The sequence below is a fragment of the Panthera uncia genome, chromosome E1 (genome assembly GCF_023721935.1).
Source record: "Panthera uncia isolate 11264 chromosome E1, Puncia_PCG_1.0, whole genome shotgun sequence".
Taxonomy (NCBI): domain Eukaryota; kingdom Metazoa; phylum Chordata; class Mammalia; order Carnivora; family Felidae; genus Panthera; species Panthera uncia.
Window position 1 is genome coordinate 49,464,157 of NC_064814.1, and position 21,110 is coordinate 49,485,266.

At 38.5% G+C, this 21,110-nt stretch overlaps 1 protein-coding gene across 17 annotated transcripts in view; it reads right to left on the reverse strand.

Moving 5' to 3' along the window:
• Positions 1-21,110, reverse strand: part of NCOR1 (nuclear receptor corepressor 1) — a 159,450-nt gene that overhangs the window by 127,853 nt on the left and 10,487 nt on the right. For all 17 annotated transcript variants that reach the window (XM_049638033.1, XM_049638047.1, XM_049638045.1 and 14 more), the window contains exon 2: positions 8,836-9,013. In XM_049638033.1, the coding sequence (XP_049493990.1) occupies positions 8,836-8,943 (108 nt within the window). In that variant the 5' untranslated portion in view covers positions 8,944-9,013. The remainder of the gene's footprint in view (positions 1-8,835; positions 9,014-21,110) is intronic.

Here is a 21,110-nt window from a genome sequence, read left to right on the forward strand (position 1 = left end):
TACACAAATTTTCAAAGTAGTGTTATTCACAATAGCCAAAAACCAGAAGGAATCCAAATGCCCAGTGACTCATGAATGGATCAACAAAATGTGGTATATCTATACTGTGGGATATTATTCAATCATAAAAAAGACTGAAGTACTAACGATATACGCTACAACCTAGATGAACCTAGAAAACATAATACTATGTTAAATACAAACAGACATAAAAGGGCACATATTTTGTGATTCTGTTTATATAAAATGTCTGTAAGAAACAAATCAATAGAGACAGAAAGTAGATTAGTGGTTGCCAGGGGATGGAGGGAAGGGGGGAATTGGGATTAACTACTATGAGGTATAGGTTTCATTTCATTCCAAGTTCTGGAATTAGGTAACAGTAATGGATGCCCAACATTTGTGAATATACTAAAAGATATTATATACTTTAAAATGGTTTTATGTTATATGAATTATATGTCAACAAAAATTTTTAATCATAAACATAAAATTGAGCTGCCCATACTGAAACGTGGAATAAATAAGAGGCCTAGAGCCCTTTGCTATAAACAGATAATAGTAAAACATAATTCATACAGTCTAAGAAAAAATATCAGATACAAAGTTGAAAACATAACCAAGAAACACTTATTATAAACACTGAAAAAAAGTCAAAGCCACTTAAAAAAAAAAAAAGCACCAGGGCATCTGGGTGGCTCGGTCAGTTAAGCACCTGACTTCGGCTCAGGTCATGATCTCATGGTTCATTAGTTCGAGCCCTGAACTATGCTGTCAGCAAAGAGCCTGCTTCAGATCCTCTGTCTCTCTCTCTCTCTCTCTCTCTCTGCCCCTCTCCCACTTAATACCCACGCAATCTCTCTCAAAAATAAACATTTAAAAAAAAATAAAAAATTTAAAAAGAACCAAAACTCACTCAGAAAAGAATTTACAAAGAAATAGATAAAAGACTGAGTACAAGTACAAAACACACGAAAGTATAAATGATATCCTCAAATAGCAATCAAAGAAATTAAAAGGTTGATCAGTAGAATTAATAGAACAGGTGAAGAGCAAATTAAAGTGAAGACAGAACAGAGAAATTCTCTCAGACAACAGTGAAGCATATATAGATATAGCATATAAAGATATAGAAATTAGAGAAGTTAAAAATGGCAGCTAGAGTAAAAAGCTCAACATTCAGTATCTACCGGTGAGAGGCAATATTCTAGGAAATAATAGGACAGCATTTCTCAGAAGTTAAAAAGACAAAGCCTTCGGATTAAAAAGGGCTTAAGAGAAAAGCTGGACATATTCTAAAAATTAATCCATCACACTGGATGGACACATCAAAAATTTCAGAAAAGTGAGAATAAAGAGAAAATTTTACTAGATATCATAAGGTCCTTAAAAAAAGGTTTCCTACAAAGTAACAAGGATCATAATAAAAACAGGTTTCTCATCAGCAACACTGTATAGAAGGAAACAGACAAACAACATATTCCAAGTTCAAAGGAAAATAACTCAGAACCTACAAATTCAATAACCACACCCTCTCAAATTTTAGGACTACAAACTTTTCAGAATTCAAGAACTCGGAAAATTTACCAACCACAGCCTCTCTCTGAAAGAATTTCTAAAGGATGTATCCAGCAGGACAAAGTAAGAGCAAGGAGTAAACTAAAACAGTGCACTTGGATTCCAGCTATGAGCAGGTTACTGTCCAGAATTACATTCCCATAGTAAACAGCCAAAAAAGTGGGCAAAATACAGTGACTATTCTCAGACATCAGAAAACAGACTGCACAGGACTCAATCTCTGAGAAAAATCACACAAATGAGGTTAAGTCCTACAGTACTCCAGACTTTTCTGCCTAAAGGCAATTTCCAAATTGTGTCCCTGGGAAGGGAACCCAAACAGTGTTCTGTAATCTTGTTCACTGAAGAAGCAACCATACTAGTTTGGTAAAGCCATGTGGACAGGATTTCTGGAGACTGTCTATGAGAAGACAGTTAAACAGAGAAAGACTTCCTGAAATGTGAATCTGGGTCCTCCTAAGTCTTTGGATGAATTCCAATCTGTAAAGGCACAGGGGAGAACATAGACCAGTCTCAAACAACTCTGGTTGTTCTTAGAATAAACAGGAGAAACTATAAAACACACACTTCCCAGAGCACACGTGGGGCCAGAACTCATTCGAGTTTCCTCCAGCCAAAGGGAAGAAACTTCAATGAATACATGAAATGATCACTAGATATCCCAGGACGAGTAAGACCTAGAATAAAGACTACTCTCGAGTTGCCCTTAAAGAGTTTAAAAATAAACTTCAAAAAGTAATTTAACTGGACACCAGAAGGCATTCAACTTTCTTTAAAGGAATACAACAAAAGCCACTCATAAAGTGTATACACTTCACAATGTTCATATTCCATTCAAAAGTGAAAAATCCAATGTCTGTAACAAAAATCTCACTGGATGAAATTAACGCTTAGCTGGAACCCCAGAAGAAGAAGGAAAAAAAAAAACAAAAAAAAAACAAAAAAAAAACCACTGAACATGAAGTCATCATAAAACTAAGCAAACTGATATAAATAAATAAATAAATAAATAAAATAAAATAAAATAAAATAAAATAAAATAAAATGAATAGAGGTCCAGTGACCTGTAAGATAATACAAAACACAAGTCATTTGTGTTTCAGAACAAAACTAGGGGGAAAGTACACAAAAAAAAATGTATCTGAAGAAATAATGGCTGAAAACTGCCAAATTTTATGAAAATTATAAATCCACAGAAGCATGAAGTTCAGTGAATGTCAATACTTGTATATAAAGATAAGAATGACCAAAGGTCAGAAAACCACATAAGCCAGAACACAACAAATGGCATCTATTAAAGTGCTAAAAGAAAATAACGGTCAGGGTGCCTGGCTCAGTCGGTTAAGCATCTGACTTCAGCTCAGGCCATGATCTCACAACTCAGGAGTTGGAGCCCCGCATGGGGCTCTCTGCTCTCAGCGCGGAGCCTGCCTTGGATCCTCTGTCTCCCTCTCTCTCTGTCCTTCCCTCACTGGCACTCTGTCTCTCTCAAAAATAAATAAACATTAAGAAAAAGAAAAGAGGGGCACCTGGGTGGCTCAGTTGGTTAAACGTCCAACTTTGGCTCAGGTCACGATCTCACAGTTTGTGAGTTCAAGCCCCACGTTGCACTCTATGCTGATAGCTCAGAGCCTGGAGCCTGCTTCAGATTCTGCGTCTCCCTCTCTCTCTGCCCCTCCCCTGCTCACATTCTGTCTCTCCCTCTCAAAAATAAATATTAAAAAAAAAATTTTTTTTAACAAAAGAAAAAAAACAGAACTGTCAACTTAGAATTCTGTATCCAGTAAAAATATTCTTTAAAAATAAAGTTGAGGGACACCTGGATGGCTCAGTCAGTTGAGCTTCAGACTCTACTCCTGATTTCCACTGAGGTTATGATCACAGGGTCGTGGGATCAAGCCCTGTGGCAGACTCCGTGCTGAGCATGGAGACTAACATTTTCTTTCTCTCCCCCTGCCCTCCTCCCCCATTCACACACACTTATGCTCTCTAAAAAAATTAAAGATAAAATAAATAAAACTGAAATAAACTTTTTCAAATAAATAAAAGTTGAGAGTTCACTGCCAAAAGACACGCGCTAAGAGAAATGACCTTCTTTAGACAAAAAGAAAATAGCATCAAAAGGAAACTGAATATATACAAAGAAGTGAAAGATGCCAGAAATGTTATATATGTGGGCAGTTAGAGAAGGAACAAAATAATGAGGAGAAATCAAGAAAATAAAAAAAAAAAAAAAACAGTAAAAATGGATGAAACCAAAGTTAGTTATTCTCAGAAAAGAATCGATTAAATTGAGAAACCTCAAGGATAGACTAATAAAGAAAAAAAAGTAGGGAAAAATACTTATCAACATGAGGAATGACATCACAACAGATCTCAAAGACACTGAAAAGATAACAGGAATATTATGACATCTTAATATAATTGAATATATTGAACAACAAAACTTACCCAAACTGACTCAACAAAAAATAAAGAATGTGAATTATAACTATTAAAGAAATTGAATGCATAATTTCAATTCTCCCCACAAAGAAAATTCTAGGCCCTGATGACTTCGGTGATAAATTCTCTCAAATTTCTTAGGAAGAAAAAATACTAATCCTAAGAAAATATAGGGAGAGGGAACACTTCCCAAGCTTTTCATTGAAGTATAATCAGCATATAATGTTATGTTAGTTTCAGGTGCACACATATTGATTTGACAATTCTAGACATTACCCAATCAATGCTCCCCAAGATAAGTGTAGCTACCAGCTGCTAACAACATCCCTAATGGTGAAAGACTGAGTGCCTTCCTCTTAAGATCAGAAATAAGTCAAGGATATTTACTCTCACCTCTTCTATTCAACACTGTACTAGCAATTAAAGCCAGTATAATAAGAAAGAAAGAGAAAAGCATCCAAAGGTACAAGCAAAACTGTCTACTCTCAGATTACAGGATCATCTACATAGTAAATCTTATGAAATCTATTAAAAAGCAGCTAGAAGTAACAAGTAAGGTTGCAGGATACAGGGTCAAATATACATGGTAGCAATGAACTGAAAACTAAATTCAAAAAAGCAATATATTTACAAATGCATCAAAAGTATGAAATATTTAGGAACAAATGTGACAACAGATGTACATGACCTATGCACTGAAAACTACAAAACATTACCGAGAAAAATTAATGAAGACCTAAATAGATGGAGAATTATATCATGTTCATGGACCAGAAAAATCAAAGTGGTTGAGATGTCAATTCTCTCCCAAATTTATCTCTAGACTCAATACAAATCTAATCAAAACCCTAGAGGGGTGCCTGGGTGGCTCATTCGGTAAAACATCCGACTCTTGGTTTCAGCTCAGGTCATGATCTCCCGGCTCGTGAGTTTGATCCCTGCAGTGGACTCTGGAGCGGCCAGCAAGGAGCCTGCATGGGATTCTCTATCTCCCTCTTTCTCTGCCTCCCCCCTACTTGCTCAACCTCTCTCAAAATAAATAAATAAACTTAAAAAAAAATTTTTAAACAGAAAACCCAGCAAGCGTTTCTGTAGAAACTCGCAAGGTGCTTCGAAAATGTACGCTCTCAAAATAAATAAACTAAAAAAAGAAAAAATCCACTAAAATGTGTACAGAGGGGCACCAGGGTGGCTCAATCGGTTAAGCCTCCAACTCTTGATCTCAGCTTAGGTCATGATGTCCTGGTTTGTGAGTCTGAGCCCTGAGTCAGGCTCTGCGCTGACGGCACGGAGCCTGCTTGGGATTTTCTCTCCCTCTCTGCCCCTCCCCCAATTATGTGCAAGCACACACATGTGCGCTCTCTCTCTCTCTCAACATAAATAAACATTTCAAAAATAAAAAATAAAAATTAATAAAATTTATATAGAAATGGCAAGAATTAAAATATTCAGAACAGTAATTCAGAAAAGAATCACTATTCAATTTCAACTTTACTATAAAGTTATAATAATCAAGACGGTGTGAAGAGCTTTATTAAAAGACGACATGTTGGGGGCACCTGGGTGGCTCAACTGGTTAAGCCTCCAACTCTTGATCTCAGGTCAGGTCATGACCTCATGGTTCAAAACTTCAAGCCCCACATCGGGCTCTGTGCTGACAATACAGAGCCTGCTGAAGATTCTCTCTCTCCCTCTCTCTGTCTCTCCCCTGCTCTTTCTCTCTCAAAAAATAATAAACATTAAGGAAAAAAAAAAAAGACATGTTTGTTTACACAGAAAATCACATAGGTGTGAGATAAAGATACACAAAATACATCAACAGTACAGAGAGACCAGAAATACACTTGCACGTATATGATCAACTGATTTTCAATGAAAGTGCCAAAACCATTCAGAGGAGTAAGAAGAAACTTGTTGTTTTTTTTTTTAAAGTTTATTTATTTATTTTGAGAGACAGAGAGTGCATGCAAGTAGGGGAGGGAGGGAGGGAGGGAGGGGGGGAGGGAGGGAGAGAGAGAGAGAATCTCAGGCAGGCAGGCTCTGCCTGTCAGCTCAGAGCCAACTCCAGGCTCCATCTCAGGAATGGTGAGATCGTGACCTGAGCCAAAATCAAGAGTTGGACCGAATGAGCCACCCAGGCGCCCCAAGAAAAATCTTTTCAACAAATGGTTTCTAGAACAAGCGAATATCTATATGCAAAACAAGAACCTCAACCATTACCTCACACCATAAACAAAATTTAATTCAAAATAGGTGACAGACTATGTAAAACAGGAGTATAAAAACTTAAGAGGAGAAAACCTTAGTGATCTGGAGTTTGGCAAAATTCTTAAATATAACACTTAAAAAGCAAGAAATATTAAAGACAAAAATTAATAAATTGGACTTGATAAAAATTATAAAGATAAGCTGTCCAACAATACTGTTACGAAAATAAGGCAATACTTTATATAATCTAGATAAAACACAAAGATACATGTTTTCTAAATAATTTTATTTATAATAGCCAAAACTGGAATAGGTAATTAGATAAACAAATTGTGATATATCCATAGGCAGCAATAAACAGAAATTAACTACTCAGATGCACCAGAACTTGAAGAAATCTCAAAAACATTATGGGAAGCAAAAGAAGCCACAGATAAAAGAGTTCATGTAAAATTCAAAACAAATATAATCTGTTATGACAAAAAGCAGAACAGTGGTTTCCTAGGAGCTGAGTTTGTGGAAAGTACAGGAGAAGGACTAATCTGGATGGGGCACATGGGAAACTTTATGGGGTGACAGAAATACATCTTCACTTTAGTGGTGGTTTTATGGGTGTATGAATCTGTCAAAATGTATACATATAAGAAAATTGTATTATGTATCAATTAAACCTTAAAGTTGATTTAAAAAAATAAAAACAGGGGCGCCTGGGTGGCTCAGTCGGTTAAGCATCCGACTTCGGCTCAGGTCATGATCTCACAGATCATGAGTTCAAGCCCCGCGTCGGGCTCTGTGCTGACAGCCTGGAGCCTGGAGACTGTTTCAGATTCTGTCTCCCTCACTCTCTGCCCCTCCCCCACTCATACTCTGTCTTTCTCTGTCTCAAAAAATAAGCATTAAAAAAGCAGCAAACTAGGAAATCAGTATTCAGACAAAGACTATGGGTTGAGGGAAAACAATGCAACCAAAATTCAATACCCAATGAGGATTAAAACTCTCAATCTAGCAATAGAAAGCAACTTCTTTAACTGAAAAAGGACATCTACAGGGGCACCTGCGTGGTTCAGTCAGTTGAGTGTCCAACTCTTGATTTCAGCTCAAGTCATAATCTCACCATTTGTGGAACAGAGCCTCATATTGGGCTCTGAGCTGACAGTGTGGAGTCTGCTTGGGATTCTCCCTCCCCCTCTCTCTGCCCTTACCCCGCTCATGCGGAAGCTCTCCCTCTCTCTCAAAATGAATACATTAAAAAAAAAAATGTTTTAAGGGCATCTACAAAAATATGCAACTAACATACTTAATATTTAAAAAGTGAGAGGCACCTGGGTGGCTCAGTTGGTTAAGCGGCCGACTTCAGCTCAGGTCATGATCTCACAGCTCTTGAGTTTGAATCCCACATCGAGCTCTACGCTGACAGCTTGGAACCTAGAGCCTACTTAGGATTCTGTGTCTCCCTCTCTCTGCCCCTCCCCCGCTTGTGTGCTCACGCTCTCTCTCTCTCTTAAAATAAGTAAACTTTAAAAAAAAAGACTGCTTGAAAAAATATATATATATTTATCAAATTAAATATGTTTATAAATAAATATATTGATTGATTGATTTGAAGGAGAGAGCTAATCCCAAGCTGGCTCCGTGCTAACAGTGAGATCGTGACCTGAGCCGAAATCAAGAGTTGGATGCTTAACCAACTGAGCCACACCCAGGCACCCCAAATTTGCTTTTCCTCTGAGATGACCATTTCACCCCTTCCCTTCCTCTTTTTCTTCAACCCTTACGTTCCTGTCCCAGCCTGCTCTGAGCTAATAATTTCTTCTCATATTTTATTTTTCACAAGTGAATCAGCATACAAACTCTTTCATCTTCCTACCGTCAGCCTCTCAAGAAGGTGCAGGCCCTATCCTGGCCATCGCTCAAGAGATGCCAAGTTATCTGGCCAGCTTAATACTAAACCAGAACTTGTAGCGATAAAATAGGGTTTCTTAACCTGGAAACCCTAAACAACTGATATTTTTCTAACAACAACTCCTACAAACGAAAACAAAGACATGGGGGTGGGGGAAGGGCGCGCCTGGGTGGCTCACTCAGGTAAGCATCTGACTCCAGCTCAGGTCACGATCTCTCAGTTCATGAGTTTGAGCCCTGCATCCAGCTCTGTGCTGACAGCTCAGAGCCTGGAGCCTGCTTCCGATTCTGTCTCCCTCTCTCTTTGCCCCTCCCCCATTCACACTCTGTCTGTCTGTCTGTCTCTCTCTCTCTCTCTCTCTCTCAAAAACTAAATAAACATAAAAAAAATTTTTTTTAAAAAAAAGAAAAAAGAAAACAAAAGACATGGTCACTAGCTGCAATCTGGCATAAAGCCAGACTAAGACAAAGATAATTAATCCCCAACCTTGGGTTCCTCATCTTTGAGAACGGTTCTTGCCATTTAAAATATACAGTTATAACAATCACATTTGGTTTCTGACCAACAAATGCATTAAACAGGAAAAGGAAAGAAAGCGCCAGCGGGCGCGTGCGCGCACGCACGCACGCACACACACACACACACACACACACACCCGCGCACGCCTCTACTTAGGCAAGTACATAGTAGTTGATCCTTACCTGCTGGTGACGCGTGCTGGGAAACGTGTACTGAACAGAGTGAGGAGGATAACGACTTTGTTCTGTGCTGAATGCTCCTTGGTTGGGAGGATAACCTGAACTTGACATTATCAGTAAAGAAGTCCTCACCAGGCTGTGAGATCAAGTCCAACAAACAATCATGTTTCTAGGAAACCACCTAAACAAGACGGGAAAAAATAGAATTGATAAGAACTAAAGCACCAGGTGTACTTCTAATAAATTATAACTATAGCTATGTAAATAAAACCACAATTACCAGTAAAAGCTTTCTCTCATGTATTTACTTAATATAATAGAAATTATTGAGGTTTGAAAAACATTAGTGGGTCTTTTCCTGTACACTTAAAAAAGCATTAATATATCACAAATAATAATATCAGTAGCTATATAAAGTAATACGATGTATATAAAATCTCAGCACGGAACCTGGCACATTGCAAATGCTCATTACATGTCCTTTTTTTTTTTTTTTTTTTTTTTTATAAATGAGAATCAAATGTTATATATTATAGACACAAAAACCTATGGTTGTAAATGTTGGGGTTGTGAAAAGTCAATTGTTAAAAAGATTCAAGATTATTTCCAAGGTAAGCATTGGTGCAGAGGAAATATTGTCTTTATTAAATAATTCCGCCCGCAAAACAGCCTAAGACAACAGTGAGGATGAGAAAGTATTCAAGGAAGAACACAGTGAACTTATCACTTCCAGGAAAACAACTGCCAGCATTTATGAAAATTGGGATTTTGGAAAAACTTGTACTTGCTTCCGTGAGCTTGACGGCTTCCCCACATTTAAAGACTTTTCTGGCAAGACTGGTGGTGATAGTAACAAGTGTGGGCTTTTGAGATGTTACATAATAAAATAGGTCAACATTTGAAATGTCTATATAACTCAATGAATCAATATTTTCCAAATGACCAATATAGAATGTGACTAAATTATTCATGAGTGCAATATTTATTTAAAGTGCAAGACATTTTACTACAAATAAAGTACAAGACAACCCAATAAATGTTTAACGTGATAGAATATGAAAAGTTCATTGATGTGGCTTCAGATTCTACACAGCAATGAACCTTTAAAAAAAAAACTGTCACTTATCTGGTTTGGGTATGGTATCAAAGAGTATCTACAATTATCTAAAAAGGCTATTAAGGGGTGCCTGGGTGGCTCAGTTGGTTAAGAGTCTGACTCTTGATTTCTCAGGTCATGGTCTTACAGATCGTGAGTTTGAACCCCACATCGAGCATGCTGCTGTCAGTGTGGGCTTGCTTGGATCCTCTGTCCCCGTCTCTCTGCCTCTCCCCTGCTTGTGCACTTGTGCGCTCTCTCGCTCTCTCTCTCTCGCTCTCTCTCTCCTCTCTCAAAACTCAGCATTAAAAAAAATAAAATAAAAAGGCTATTAAAATCCCCTCTCTTCCCAAATATTGCATGAGATTAGCTTTTTCTTTATAAACTTCAATCAAAACAATATTGCAAGACTTAATGCAGAGCAGATATGAGAATAAAACTATCTTTTTAAGCCAGACATCAGAGGTTTGCAAAAATGTAAAACAATGCCACTCTTCTTATCAAATTTTGTTTTTATTCCAGAAAACAGTTACTTATCATAAAAATGTTATTTATCTAGGGGCGCCTGGGTGGCTCAGTTGGTTAAGCCTCCGACTTCGGCTCCGATCATGATCTCACGGTTCATGGGTTCAAGTCCCGCATGGGCTCTCTGCTGAAAGCTCAGAGCCTGGAGCCTCCTTCAGATTCTGTGTCTCCCTCTCTCTCTGCCCCTCCCTGTTCACGCTCTGTCTCTCTGTCTCTCAAAAATAAATAAATGTAAAAAAAAAAAAAAAAAAAAAGATTTAATGTTATTTATCTTAGCATATGGCGAGTTTATAGTATTTTTACATGAACTAGTATCTTTAAAATGGCCATTTTAATATCTAATATGGTAAGTATCAACATATATAACCCACAGAAGCAAAAGCTATTTGGAGTCCTAAGTTAACTTTAAGAGTATAAAGGAGTCTTGAGATCAAAAAGTTTGACGACCACTCACCCAGAGAATTAAATCATCTTTAGATTGACTAGCATTAGTGACCTAGAGTGGCCAGCCACACCCAGATCCATGCATACACTGCCTCTAGAGACTTTGAACCTGGTTAATGTGAGATTTTGACACCATGTTTATATCAAGTGAACTCCCCTAGTGGACAAGGGATGTACCAATTAGATCCCTCTCCAAGAATGTGGAATTGAGAATGTCAGCTGCAGGGAACTGAGTTGCAAAGTGGCCAGAGTAGGAGTCAAGGTGAGCCAAAGCATGTGCCAGAGAAGTTAGGGAGGGAGCAGAGAAGACCAGAGTAGATTTGCAGAGACAAGAGAGCCAAGAGACCTTGCAGGCCCTGGAGACACAGTAGCAATTGCCTTGGCTCCTGACTCTTTCTTTGCTCCAGGGTCAGTCCCCGTAAGAAAGTATTGTAAATCTTTCCTTTGCCCTTAAACTACCTACATGGTCTTACATAAGGCCTCCTTTACTTAATATAGATGGGAGTAGGTTTTTATTGCTTAGAATTGTCAGAGCTCAAGTTAAGTCCGAAAATAACTATACAAACTTTGGAAAAAACCCAAATGTCATGTCCATCCATCAAATGATGAATGGACGAATAAAATCAGGTATATCCATACCAGGGAACATTAATCCACCAAGAAAAGAATCAACTACTGTAACACACTCTAACTTGGACCAACCCTGAAAACATCATGCTAAGTAAAAGAAGCCAATCATAAAAGTCCACACTTTGTGTGATTCCTTTCAGACTGGAGTCCAGAACAGACAAATCTATATGACAGAAAGTAGATTAATGGCTGCTTAGGGATGGCAGGACGGGGACAGAGGGATAGCAAGTGATGGGCAAAGTGCATGGGATTTCTTTTGTTTTTACTGCAGGAGAATATACATAAAATGTCCCATTCTGGCCATTTTTAAGTGTACGACTGCGTAGCATCATGTACATTCACACTGTTGTACAACTCTCACCGCCACCCGTCTCCAGAACTGTTTCATCTTCCCCAACTGAAACTCTACATCCATTAAACACCAACTCCCCATTTCTCCTCCCCTCAGTCCCTGGCAACCACGCTTCTAGTTTCTGTCTCCAGGACTTCCACTACTCTAGGAACCTCATGTCAGTGGAATCAAACAGCATCTGTCCTTCCATGACTGGACAATTTCACTTAGCACAATGTCTCCAAGGTTTATCCATGTGGTAGCATATATCAAAATTAACTACATTTTTAAGGCTGAATAATATACGACTGTATTGGGAGTTTCTTTTTGAGGTGATAAAAATGTCCTAAAATCGACTGTATCATATCTCTAAATACACCAAAAACCACTGAATCGGATACTTTAAATGGATGAATTGCATGGTACACAAATTTTTATCTTAACAAAGTTGCTTTGAAAAAACCACCAAGCCAAAAACAAACAAAACTACCCAAAGCAACCACGAAATTTAAAAATGATTGTGCGGAAAAAAAAAAAAAATGATTGTGCGGGGTCGGGGGGGGGGGGGGGCGCATGTGGGCGGCTCAGTCGGTTACATCTGACTCTTGATTTTGGCTCAGGTCATGATCTCATGGTTCATGGGATCAAGCCCCGCATCAGGCTCTGCGCTGGCAGTGCAGGGCCTGCTTGGGATTCTCTCTCTCCCTCTCTCTCTCTCTGCCCCTCCCCTGTTCACTTGCTCTCTCAAAATAAATAAATATTTTTTTTAAAAAATGATTGTGCAGGGGCGCCTGGCTGGCTCAGTCAGAAGAGTATGCAACTCTTGATCTCCAGGTCATGAACTCGAGCCCCACTTTGGGTAGAGAGATTTAAAAAAAAAAAAAAAAAAAAAAAAAAAAAAACCTTTAAAAAAAAATTTTTTTTTTTAACGTTTATTTATTTTTGAGACAGAGAGAGACAGAGCATGAACAGGGGAGGGTCAGAGAGAGGGAGACACGGAATCCGAAACAGGCTCCAGGCTCTGAGCTGTCAGCACAGAGCCCGACGTGGGGCTCGAACTCACGGACCGCGAGATCATGACCTGAGCCAACGTCGGATGCTTAACCGACCGAGCCACCCAGGCGCCCCAAAAATGTTTTTTTAATAAAAAAAAAATGATAGTATAGCAGTCCAAATTAACATGCCACATTTCACAGATTCTAATAACCACATGTGTCCACATCTTAAGAACTCTAAAGTCAGGGCACCTGGGTGGCTCAATTAAGCATCTAACTCTTGATTTCGGCTCAAGTCATGATCTTACAGTTTATGAATTCAAGACCCACTTTCAGGGCAGAGCCTGCTTGGGATTCTCTGTCTCCCTCTCTCTTTGCCCCTCCCCTGTTTGTACTCTCTCTCAAAAATAAACATAAAAAAAAAACAACTTTAAACTCAATATGCATCCTACAATCAATGGCATTATATGATCTAATTAGCAGCACTTTTTCTTTAATCTTCGAGGTAAAAAACATACACAAAGACATCTTTTTAATGAGATACAGTATTAGAGAGTTACTGCAGCCAGTAAGTCTTCGGTTTCTGCCTAAATTTTCCCCTGGAGACTTCACATCACAGAAATTACTATTTGCTTATTTTCATTTTAATTTGTTCATCAACTCTTAGGATAAAGAAAAAAAGTTAAGGACACTAATATTATAGTGATTTACAATCTAAGGCCCTTTAAAAACCAGGTAACATTTACAGTACTTTCAAAAAGCCTGAAAGAAATACATATATAAAGACAGAGAAGGACATCCTTAGCACAACCCCAAAAGCACAAACAAGAAGACGGGTATCTTGGCCTTATAAAATATATTTTTTTATTTTTCTGTACGGTAAAGACACCTTAAAACAAACTACAAACTAGAAAAAATAAAACAGCAAAATTTTGATATAATATATATATTTCTTACAAATCAATAAGAAAAAAATGATCACAATGGAAATATAAGACATGACAGAAATATGGAATTAACAAAGGAAAAAATTAATGAAGTCAACTTCATCAATAATCACAGAAAAATAAAATCATTCTTTCCAAAGAAATTGGCAAAATATTACAAATAACACCTCCTATTGGTACAAGTTTGAAGAAGAAGAAAGCACTCTTTTAGACACTACTGGTGTGTTATGTAAAATGGGTACAAATTGCTCTCTAAAGAAGAAAGGAGGAAATATACATGATAAGCCTTGAAAATACACATATCCTCAGGGCACCTGAGTGGCTCAGTCAGTTAAGTGTCTGGCTCTTGACTTTGGTTCAGGTCATGATTTCACAGTTCAGGAGCTGAAGCCCTGCATCAGGCTGGGCATCTCTCTCTCCCCGCCCCCCGCTCTTCCCCACTTGCTTGTAGGAGTTATTATTTACTATTTAATAAATAAATAAACTTAAAAAAAGAAAATACATATATCTCCTACCACAGCAATTCCACTTCTAGGAATTCATTTGATTATTCAGTACAGAGATACCCAAAGATGAATGCCTGAGAATGCTTCTCAAGGAATTGTCTTAAATATCCAATACGTTAGCTTGGAAAATATTCTTTAAAAAATTTAGTTAATAGCAATTTGTATTTAGAGTATGCCACAAGAAGACCACATATGAGAACATTCTGTTTTATAAAAGTATGATTTGTGTATAACACTTGTATCCAGTTTTTCAAGTGTGCCTATCATATCTTCGTAAGATTTTAAGACCAAAAGCAGGAATGTCACATGTTCAACAAATATCTATTGAGCAATACACTACTATGTACCAACACAGCTCTGAACACTGGCATAGAATGGTGACCAAGATATGCCATCTTATTGTGAAGTGATACAGAAATAGACAAATAATCAAAAGATAATATGATAAAGTGCTATTAATAAAACAGGATGGGAGAAGGGTGCTTGGGTGGCTCAGGCAGTTAAGTTTGAGCCATGAGTTTGATGCCCCACGTTGGGCTCCATGCTGAGCATAGAGCTTGGCTGAGATTCACCCTCTCCTCTCTCTGCCCCTCCCCTGCTCCTGCGCACTCTCACACACACACGAAACAAACTTTAAAACAAAAACAAAACAACAAAAGAAAAAAACAGGATGGGAGAGAAGGGATAAGGGAGACATTTCTGGCATTTCTGATGGGGTGATCACAGAAAGCCAATCTCAGTAAGATGACCCTATGCCCTGATTTCCTGAAACAGACCCAATTCACAGCTATTGTCCTAGTGCAGTTATTAATTATGCTCCATTTCCTTCTCAAAACTGCCCCAGTTTGGGTAACAAATTATATTCTAAGATGACTTTTGAGCCAAAGCTTGAAAGATGAGAAGAAAGAGCTAGCTAGCCTTGAAGGGACAAGAGCAGCCCTTGGAGAGGAACCACACAAGTCTTAAGGCAAAGCAAGGAGGCCCAAGGAGAAGAAGAGTGGATGGTAGGGGTAGAGGCCGGAGAAGGGGCAGGGGGAAACTGAAATACCTCCCTCTGCATTCTGAATATTAATCCTTTTTCTACCTTTATGTGACAAATGTTTTCTTCCAGAATTCATAACTTGTTTCATATTTCTGAAGGCCTTCTCTATCCCAAATTAAAAAAAATATTCTCTACATTCGCCTCTTATACCCAAGGTTTTATAGATATATAAATAAATATATAAATATATATAGATATATAAATACATATATATAAATATAGATATATAAATAAATATTAGCTCCTCAATCACCTAAATGTTTTTTCTAAAAAATGCTAAGGTAGGAATCTAGCTATATTTTCTTTACCAATTGATAGTTAATTATCCCAACAAAAACCTTTCTTTTTTTTTTTTTTTAATTTTTTTAATGTTTATTTATTTTTGGGAGAGAGAGAGACAGACAGACAGAGCGTGAGCAGGGGAGGGGCAAAGAGAGAGAAACACATAGAATCAGAAGCAGGCTCCAGGCTGTCAGCACAGAGCCCAACACGGCTCGAACTCACACACTGTGAGATCATGACCTGAGCCAAAGTTGAACACCTAACCAACTGAGCCACCCAGGCGCCCCACAACAAAAACCTTTCTGAACATGTCTGTCCTTCCACACTGATCTGAAATGCCACCTTATTACAACCCAGCAATTTCAGTACATACTCTGAAGAAACTCACATATTGTACTTACATACAAAAAGATGTTTACTGCAGCAATGCAATCGGCCACATATTAAAACCACCTGGTCACAATCAACAAAGCTAAAAGTCAACCAACGGAATGGGAGAAGATATTTGTAAATGACATATCAAAGGTTAGTACCCAAAATCTATAAAGAACTTACCAAACTCAACACCCAAAAAAGAAATAATCCAGTGAAGAAATGGGCAGAAGACATGAATAGGCACTTTTCCAAAGAAGACATCCAGATGGCTAACAGACACATGAAAAGATGCTCAAGATGTTCATCATCAGGGAAATACAAATCAAAACCACACTGAGATACCACCTCACATGGGTCAGAGCGGCTAAAATTAACACCTCAGAAAACAACAGATTTTGGTGAGGATGTGGAGAAACGGGAACCCTCTTGCACTGCTGGTGGCAATGCAAACTGGTGCAGCCACTCTGGAAAACACCTAGCAATAGCACAACTAGGAATTTATCCAAAGGATACAGGAGTGCTGATTCTTAGGGGCACATGTACCCCAAGGTTTATAGCAGCGCTATCAACAAAAGCCAAAGTATGGAAAGTGCCCAAATGCCCACCAACTGATGAATGGTAAAAAAACAAATAAATAATAATACATATACATACGTGTATATACATTATATATATACAAGGGAATACTACTCAGCAATAAAAAAAAATGAAATCTTGCCATTTGCAACAACGTGGATGGAACTGGAGGGTATTATGCTAAGTGAAAAGTCAGAGAAAGACATATCATATGTTCTCACTTATGTGGAATTTGAGAAACTTAACAGAAGACCACGGGGGAAGGAAAGGGAAAAAAAAAAGTTACAAACTGAGAGGGAATGAAACCATAATAGAGTCTTAAATATAGAGAACAAACTGAGGGTCGGTGGGGGAGTGGGGGCGGGGGGGAGGGCAAAATGGGTGATAAGCATTGAGGAGGGTACTTGTTGGGAATATCACTGCGTGTTTTATGTAAGTGATGAATCATGGGAATCTACTCCAGAAGCCAAGAGCACACTATATACTCTGTGTATTAGCTAACTTGACAGTAAAACTATATTTAAAAAAAAAAACAACAAAAAACCACTTGGCCAACATTCCCCTCCTATACACCTGCACAGTGTTCCAGGTGGAAGGGGAAAAACCGACACGGGAGGTTCCTGGTGGTGGTAGTATTTATTTTATTTTGTTTTTCAAAATAGGTGTTGTATGTATGATTTTAGAGCTTTTAAAAGTACCACAGTATACAGGGGCGCCTGGGTGGCTCAGTCGGTTAAGCGTCCGACTTCAGCTCAGGTCATGATCTCGCGGTCCGTGGGTTCGAGCCCTGTGTCGGGCTCTGTGCTGACCGCTCAGAGCCTGGAGCCTGTTTCAGATTCTGTGTCTCCCTCTTTCTCTGACCCTCCCCTATTCATGCTCTCTGTCTCAAAAATAAATAAATGTTAAAAGAAAAAAAAAAAAAAAAAAAACTACCACAGAATACAAAGAGAAAAATCTCCTCACCCTGGCCCCCCAATTCCTACCCAGCTGTCCTTCCAGAAGGCAACCAAAGTTCCTAGGTTCTGAAGTATCCTTTAGAAATATTCTACATACACAGGGGTGCCTGGCTGGCTCAGTTGGTAATGCGCGCAACTCTTGATCTCAGTGCGTTCAAGCCCCATGTCGGGCACGGAGCGTACTTAGAAATAAAAGAAATATCCTACACACACACACAATTCCCCCCATACATAAATGGTAGCACAGTAGATACATACTGTTCTATATGTTGCTTTTATTAATACGTCTTCCTCAATGTATCATTCTCATGAGTCCATAAAGAGCTTCTTCATTCTTTCTATTGCTGTGGACTATTCCATGATACGAGCATTCACAAATATTTTATAGATGTTCTCCAGGTAATTCTCATCTGCACCCCTAAGAAATGCTTACATGATCAGTTTCTGAGCTCTCCTCCCAACTCAGACATTTTAAGCAAATAAAGCCATAAATGGAATGGAGAGGCAAAAGGCAAGATCTTAGCTCAAAGTCATCCAATTTTTTTCCAACAGTGGTCCACATGATGAGACGTCCATGTAGTAGGGTGGTGTTGGTGTTTGTATTTTTGGTTTTGTTAATTTTCAGCGATGCGGACTCCCTGAGTTCACCCGTATTCAATGTCACTCAAACATGATTTGTCCGTGTTTCCCTGGTCAGTAATCCTTCACGATATCCTAGTTTTGATATGTGACTTTAGGGAAGTTTAACTTGAATATCTCAAAAATAAAATAAAGTCAGGTACTATCAGCCCAACGCAAGTGGCAACAAAATCTCAGCAAAATCAGAGAGTAGCCCTCATAGGCATACAACTTTATGGGTCAAAGCAGGCCCCACCCTTGGTCACAAGAGAGGCAGCGTGGAGACCACTATGACTTCCTTCCTCCAAACTTACTCATGAGACACACAGCAATAGTTCAGAACTTTTATTAGTTTTTTTAATTTTTTTTAATATTTATTTTTTGAGAGAGAGAGCACGAGCGGGGGAGGAGCAGAGAAAGAGGGAGACACAGAATCCGAAGCAGGCTCCAGGCTCTGAGCCATTGGCACAGAGCCGCACATGGAGCTTGAACTCACAGACCCCGAGATCATGACCTGAGCGGAAGCCGGACGCTCAACCAACCGAGCCACCCATCCGCCCCTAGAACTTTTTGTTTTTTAACCAGGCTCTTTCCTCAACCATCTTAACTGGAAGCCAAATGTAAAAAATATACACGGGAGAAACACTCCAATTCAGTGAGAATGGGGACCCCCCCCCCCGAAGCTATCTTTTCAGTCTGCCCCCCACCCCCACACCAGGCAGGGCTCACCAAGATGCCTCTTTTAAAAGAATTCAGTTTAAAGTTAAGGCTGAAGGGGAAAAGACCTTAGGTGGCAGTTTCAAATTTTACGTTCAGTCTTTAGCACCAAACCTCATTAACTCAGGGTTAGTTACGTTTTTGACACTTGACAGCAAAACAGCAAATCCTGTTCTTCTTCCTTCCACACCCCGTAAAAATTCTGTGAAATGTTTCAGAAACACAGTCAAGGTTTTATGTGCAACCCCCTCATATCATAAACATACATAGCCATATTTTAGGATGAGAATATACTAAAACTAGATGCCATTGTTATAAGTGAGAAGAGCATATTCCATCCGAATTTTATGAATAAACCCCAAACTAGCCTCCTGTATTTTGTAAACAGGCAAGGAAATGTAGTAAAATGAAACTGGTCTATTTAAATTCCTTTTTGAATCTTCCCATATTAAAGTAAAAAAAGACACATCAATTTACCCAACAGGAAACTTCTGCTACAACAACAAAATGTCAAACACAATCCTCAAAAAAATAAAATAAAATAAAAATCCAATCCCCTCTCACTAGGAACTCCTGGCTTTTGGCTTACAATCTTTGCATAACCAAAATGTACTTGGATAAGTTTTCAAGGTGGCCTAAGCTATCTTGGAAAAAATAGCTAAAAATATACTTCGCTGTGGCAGGACCGCAAATACCTCTTCAGATAAGCAGGAATGAATCCACTGAGGGCCACAACAGAGGGGAAGCCCACATTTCACCAAGGCAGAAGAAGAAATACACTATTCAATTTTATTTTAAATGATCAAAGAATAAAACCTTTTGGTACAGAAGTATGGGATAGGAGAATGGCTTCTGGGACACTGCACATGACAAAATATTAGTTATTAAACTGAGACAAATCAGGTCACACTAATTCTCATAAAGCAGCCCAGCTCTAGTCCAAATCCAAAAGTATTTTAAGCAAGGAGAGGCTAAGGACCACCTGCCTGGATTATCCCAGCCACCTAAGACTCTTGAGACTGGCCTTGACTTCAAGAAAGCGGACCTCCTGAGTCCATCTAAGAGGCCGGTCTCCAGAAGACACTAGGAATCATCTAAGTGGATTCTGTAATTTGTATGAAATCAGAGAGGTGTTGAACTGGACTAAAAGTTCTCCTGTAAAATAAACTAAAGCATTCTTCCCTTTAAAACAACAACAAAGGAGCTACTATGGGGGAATGCCATTAACAGAGTATTTATTTTACTTGTAGCCTCTTTTGACATTATGACATCTCACTTAGAAGGCAGATGAATGGGAGCTAAAGAAAAATGGCCTTTCAGGTTAAACTATCCCACCCCCAATCAAGTACAATATTGAAAGAAACACATTAATAAGGACATAACTATTTGATTAATCTAAGAATACAGGCATTCAAAAAGTAATTCTTGAACTTAGAAAACAAAAAATGTTGCTTTCACCCTAGAGTGAGAAAGGAGTTTCCCAAGACAGCAGTAGTAGAAACAACACCAATGAGAACTTTGTGGTACAGCTGCACTCTATTGAACTAATTCTCTGAATTGAGCAATATTCATTCCTTCAGCTATAAGAATGAATGATTTCAAAGCCAAAATGGACAACTCTTTGCCAATTCTCTCTTCACAAAAGAGCAGTAATCCAAGGTTAGAAAAATGTTAAGCTTAGATGCTTGACCAAAATTAACAGATAGGAGAATACCTAAGGAGAATAATTTTTAAAGTTACCATTTATTGAGCCTTTGTTACATCCTAGGCAGTATACTAAGAGCTTGGCCGACAAGCAGCTCACCTAAAACACTAGTTCCATTATTATCCCTCATTAAGGCTTGCGAGAGCCTAAGTAACTCTCAACGTAATTTTTTTTCTAACTCAGAGACAGATCTCTCAAAGATCATGTTGTGCTGCCTCCCCTCTGACCCACTACCAGAGACTACTAAAGGTTATGAAGCAAAGTAAAATAAAGCTAATGAACACACTCTATTTCTAGGGCATATACCAAAATAAAGTAGAAAAAAAGCAACTGACTTAAAATTTACTGAATGTTAAGGGAACCTGGGTGGCTCAGTCGGTTGAGTGTCTGACTCCTGGTTTCGGGTCAGGTCATGATCTCACTGTTCCTGAGTTCAAGCCTCTACATTCTCTCTCTCTCTCTCTCTCTCTCTCTCTCTCTCTCTCTCAAAAGTAAATAAATAAACACTAAAAATAATTATTGAATGCTATACA